This window comes from Xenopus laevis, chromosome 3L, assembly GCF_017654675.1.
Source record: "Xenopus laevis strain J_2021 chromosome 3L, Xenopus_laevis_v10.1, whole genome shotgun sequence".
Lineage (NCBI taxonomy): Eukaryota > Metazoa > Chordata > Amphibia > Anura > Pipidae > Xenopus > Xenopus laevis.
The window spans coordinates 92,886,827-92,892,826 of NC_054375.1; the positions used below are offsets into that span (position 1 = coordinate 92,886,827).

General features: G+C 41.4%; 1 protein-coding gene across 4 annotated transcripts in view; it reads right to left on the reverse strand.

The window, feature by feature from the left end:
* ahcyl2.L (adenosylhomocysteinase-like 2 L homeolog) overlaps positions 1 to 5,128 on the reverse strand; it is a 65,661-nt gene extending 60,533 nt beyond the window's left edge. The window contains exon 1 of one of the 4 annotated variants that reach the window (XM_018251015.2): positions 4,672 to 5,128. In XM_018251015.2, the coding sequence (XP_018106504.1) occupies positions 4,672 to 4,968 (297 nt within the window). In that variant the 5' untranslated portion in view covers positions 4,969 to 5,128. 4 annotated transcript variants of the gene reach the window in all.
* Positions 5,129 to 6,000: the final 872 nt, after the last annotated feature.

The window sequence follows — 6,000 nt, forward strand, 5'->3', positions numbered from 1 at the left end:
ATCAAAACTGACGTCACCAGAGTTCATTGTCCTGACCATTCCAAGCATCCACAACTGTGAAGATAACAACATTTTATAGCTATATTTAATCTGAAGCTAGCTACGCTGGATTGCCAGAGCTACACTGGATTGCGTCTGGCAATGTAGGTGGCCTTGCACATTGATCTATGCAAAAGGCAGGATACCATAAATCCCTCAGCCCAAGACAGGGTTTATATAGGGTTTACCTTGCTGTGGTATAACTTACCAACCTTATAATCAAACTTTTAAAAAATGTTTCACAGTATGAATACATGCTGCATGCTGTACAAAAAAAATGAATTTGTGGGAAGCTTTTACGTCACCATTTAATATGAACATGTCAACCATTTTAAATAGCACTAATTATGGGCAATGCACTTTTTTTTTTTCAATATACCACACTAATATGTCAATTTACAGAAGGACATTACAGAAGGCCACTCAGCATAACGGACGAAAAACAAAAAAAATACCTTGCTCCCAGGGCTTTTGTTTAGATATAGCAATGTACCCTGTGAATGAAGATACCCGTCACAAAGGATCTACCGTAATTGTACTTTAGGTGAAAAAGGCCCTTCAAAGATATCTGTTCAATCTCTCTTTCACTACCCGGTAAACTACTGCCCAGGTATATTACACAGTATGTTGTGAAAGGTTTCAGTAAGTGTTTTCATCAATTTAAGTCCGTCTTTCTTAATTTCACATTGATAAAGCATGCAAAATGAATAAACAGCAAAAACCTACGCCAACTCTAAATTTTTGGTGTTTAAAAAAGTTTTTCTGACAAATCTGAGTGATTCATAAAGGTGGCATGTGGAAACTTTTCCTCGTATGCATGTATATGTATGAATATTGTGTTTGCATGTATGCCCCACTACTGCAGACGTTAGAGCCAATTTATATTCTGGAGTTATACTCCATTTATTGGTCCTACTACAGCGACACTTTTATTCTAGTTTCCCTAGACTTATTCCCTGTGACATTCCCCTCAGATACAGATCAAACAAGATATCGGATAATTCACTGAAAATGGTACATGCCACCAGCGTTCTTTTAATTTAATTTAATTTAATTTAAACCCTTAGATAAGGTGTTCATTATTCAGAATTGGATACCTTCTCACCCGGCCATAACTGCTCTGAAGAACTAAAGAGGTGGGATCAAGTGTAAAATGAAAGTGTCTACAATTTCACTGTTATGCTCTGGTAGGTAAAACAAACTATTCATATTTTTAAATAAAGAGACCAAATGCATGTCCAGGACAAGACCCTACTTGTGTTGAACAAGTGTATAATGCACATAATCTGTTATTACAGTAAAAGTAAAAATAATGCAGTGAAGATTGTAAAAGGGACAAGGTCTTTCAACTGATAACCATGTTGCATTAGTAGAGTGTACAAATGCATCCTATAATCACTGTGGCATAAATCTGTTTACAGATATAAATCAAAGAAATGCACTGCTGTAAAGAACAGGCTAGAGAGGTACTCCCTGAGGCTGCATGACTTCCTGTAATTACTAGCTAGTAAGAAAAACCTTACTGGATTAGCTGCACTTCCACCCTGCATTTGATAATAAACACAAAATTCTGCCTGAAAGCAAACAAAGAATAACCCAGTATCTTAAATAAGGCTACACTGAAATAGATCAAAGGATTAAATTATAGCCTCCAAACTAACAAGATGCCAAGTCAAGGAATCTGATGAAGCAGATGCCCAGCCATCTAATCTTAAACATGTCCGATATAAAAGCAGAAACTGTGATGTAGGGGCAAATTAATCATGCCCAATTTAAATAACCATGAACATTTGTATGCATTATTTTTTGGGGGGGGCTCTACACATCAACATCAGTGGGGTAACAGAACGCTCGTGCAAAAAAATAAAGTCTTCAGAGGGGCCCAGCACACACAGCAGCTCCCACCTGCGGGGGCTGCTTCCTCTAGTCACAAGACTGCTCAACCAATGTACATTGAGCATCAAACTGTTTGAACATCCTAAAAGACTTATACCTTGGTACATACGGAAGATGGTGATTCTTATCTTTACCAATTTTAGATTTAGTACTTCCCAAAAATATATGCTAACCCCATGAAAACAATATGTTTTTTGCAGCTGTTATCACACACATAACAGGCAGTATGTATATGAAGTAGTTGAAATTGGAGCCATGAAATTAGTTTGCAGGAGGTATACTCTGGGTCTTTGCATGCCAGATAGTTTGGATGTATATTTTGTATGTTTTATTGTGGTACCTAATGATGTGTGGGTGATAAGACACTGTAAAGCAGAAGCTTTGAGACAATTTTCAGGGAATTCATTCAGACTGCTAATTACAGGAAAGCTTTGCAGTTTGGTAGTTTGGACAAATTTCGAAGTAGAAAGATAGCAGCACTTCCATCCTGTAAAAATAAAACCGCCTTTATTATTTCATACGGCAACTTCAGCAATGTTTCGGACCATCCGGGTCCTTTTTCAAGCTGACATATTAACCAATTTTGGATTCAGGAGAAGATGTATGCTCTGAGTTGAACTTACTATTTCCAATCTTGATCCTGAAAGCAGTTTTCCAGCACCAGCACGTTTCAATGTCTCTCAAGGTGCACGCGGCCCAAATGTGTTCACAAACACAAGTAGAATAACGGAGCACTCCAATGCATATAACAAAATCACCTTTATTATTACTTATGGCATTATCACGGCAAACGTTTAGGACATATGAATCCTGTGTCAAGTTATTTCTGCCAAAACGTTGCAGTGATCATGCCATCAGTAATAATAAAAGTTGTTTTATTATATAAAATGGAGGGGCTGCAGTACTTTATTCATGTTGGACTTTGAGACTTTACACTACATAAAGTGTAGTAATTGTGTTGATCACGCATTAGGTGCAATGACATCCATATGCACATCTTTGATTTTGGGCCAACAACTCATGATAATTTGGTAAACCTATGCACAACGGGCATTAAACCTTTTTCATATTTAGTATGGGTCTTCTTTGTACCTAACGAGTAAGAAAGACATATTTCCAATTTTAGATTCATCAGAATGTGTTCTTTCAAAAATGTATGGTTTTCTGGGATGTTCATACGGTTAGTAGATGTTTTGGCATTGAAAGTATGAAGATTTCTGGAGCAGTGCTTTGAATCTTTGGTAGAGTAAGGCTGGGAGTTTTTGACCTATACACGTACACATTGTTTTGCCCCCAGACAGTAGACGTTGGTCAAACCTAAGTGTTCATGTGTTGGAGGGAGCACATGTGCGTCTAGCAAAGAAGGAACAGGTGTACACAGGAGACATGGTTACACAGAGCTGGATCTTCATTCACAAGGCAAGTGACCCTAAAGAGCTTGATAGTTTCATCCATCCTGGAGCAAAACCTATTTTATGCCTAATAATATTAGAATATGCTGGGAACTGCTCTGCCTTGAAATACTCACAGAAAAATGTCATTGTTCTTAAAGGGATCCTGTCATCGGAAAACATGTTTTTTTTTTCAAAACGCATCAGTTAAAAGAGCTACTCCAGCAGAATTCTGCACTGAAATCCATTTCTCAAAAGAGCAAACAGATTTTTTTATATTCAATTTTGAAATCTGACATGGGGCTAGACATTTTGTCTATTTCCCAGCTGCCCCCAGTCATGTGACTTGTGCCTACACTTAAGGAGAGAAATGCTTTCTGGCAGGCTGTTGTTTTTCCTTCTCAATGTGTCTCAGTGGGACATGGGTTTTTACTATTGAGTGCTGTTCTTAGAATTAACAGGCAACTGTTATCTTGTGTTAGGGAGCTGCTATCGGAGTACCTTTCCATTGTTCTTTTGTTTGGCTGCTGGGGGGGAGGGGTGATATCACTCCAACTTGCAGTACAGCAGTAAAAAGTGATTGAAGTTTATCAGAGCACAAGTCACATGGGACAGCTGGGAAATTGACAATATGTCTAGCCCCATGTCAGATTTCAAAATTGAATATAAAAAAATCTGTTTGCTCTTTTGAGAAATGGATTTCAGTGCAGAATTCTACTGGAGCAGCACTTTTAACTGATTAATTTTGAATTTTTTTTTTTTTTTCCATGACAGTATCCCTTTAAGCTAAGTGACACTGATTGCTGTCCCCAGATATATGGGGCAAACATGACGTCATAAGATGCACTGGAACAGAAGCTAAAATTTAAGGTCACCTGACTATCGTCAGTGCAGCTGAGCATCATTACGTCTCCCCCCCCCCCCCCATGCATCTACAGCAGTTAGTTCGCTCAGAGAAGGCAAGAAAGAGAAACCAATCACAAAGCGGGTCTCGCGCAGCCAAAGGGAGAGAGAGTACCAGTGTAGGGATTTCTGACTATGCTGCTGCGTTCACCTGTAAGGGTAAATCACCTCTTAGCAACAGCACAATGCCCCTTCGCATAAAAAAAGATGGAGGAAAAATAGTCCCATTCAAAGTCAAGGAACTGGATAAAATGAAGCGAGCAAACGTTAGCATAATAAAGATGCAACCCGGAATAGATTGGATTTACGAAGGATGCCTGATCTATGTACAGCTCTCTATACAAAGAACTAGACATCCCAGCATTCCCCGTCTTTAGGAGCTTCTGGGAATTGTAGTTTGGCGAGTGCTGACGTCCTACAGATTGAGCAAACCTACAATTACCTTTTTGACGGTGCGCGGGGCCTCGCTGACCGCTCCTTCTGGACTCCCTGCATCATCGCCGCCGTCCTTTGGCCGCTGCGTCGGGTCAGTTCTTTTCATGGCGGAAGCCGGTGCTCCTTTCATCGGCTGGCTGAGCGCTGGGATCGGACTGCTCTCCGGATCTATAGGTGATACGGAAGCTGGGATGGCCGGGACTGCCGGAATAGCTGGTAGAGACAGGCCCTCGGATGGCCTCTCACTATTCACACCTTTTAGCTCCATATCTGCCATTTTGACGGTGGCGACTTGCACAGACATGGCTATTCACGGTTCGAACTATTCTCTTGTCCTTACAGCTCCCTACTTACCGCACACAAACACTAACACGCTGCCGCCGGCAGCAACCAACACGCCCCTGCTAGCATTGACCGCCCACGCGCAGTGCATTACGGGACATGTAGTTCTAGTCATCATCACATACGGAATAGCAAGAATGCATCCGAACTACCGTTCCCGTGGTGCAACGGTGAATGGAGTCTCTGTGCTAGAGAGATCATGTAATGCAGCTGGCTATTCCATTCACGGCCGCTTTGTGGTGGATACGTTGCATTGCAATGCTAAGTCAAATAACCTGCTGGAATAGCTATATACTTAATTCTATGCGATCCTAAAGGCCACAAACAGATGTAGATAGTACTGACAGTCGAGGTCTAAGTGCCTATGGAATGGGAAAGAGAGAAGTGCTATTCCCAAATCCAGAACTCTATCGTTACCGCCCTCACTTGACACTGGGTTATTGGAATCTCTGCATCTGGTTATAGTGACCATTTCCTTTCTACAGATTTGTTTTTTCTTTGGTTACCCCCAGATCACTCTCGATTTGGTCAATGTATCAATCATGCCAAGCACTTCTTGTGACTGGGCTCAGGCCTGGACTGGCAATCTGTGACTTGTGTCAAATGCTGGAAGGACTCCTGTGACATACTACAGACACAGTCACTATTTATTGGGCCTGTAGGGGACTGAATGGGCCTCTGTTTGCCTGTAATGGCAGGGCCTATTTCATATCAAATGTATTACTAAAATGTAATTGCAGTAAGGTTGTATTTTCTTCCTTGCTAAAAAGGCTCCCAATACTTTCTTAAAGCTATCTAATGTATCTGCCAATGCAATCAGGGTCAGACTGGGGGGCCTGGGGGCTGCTGCTTCAGCCTCCGCCGCACCTGTGCGCCTGCACACAAGCACAAGCCAGCCGAGTCTTTGCCGCTACTGCCTCAAGGCCCCCCTCCGCCACGTGTGTGCATGTGCACGCCAAACAAGTTTTTGCCACCGCAGGAAGAAAACAATGGT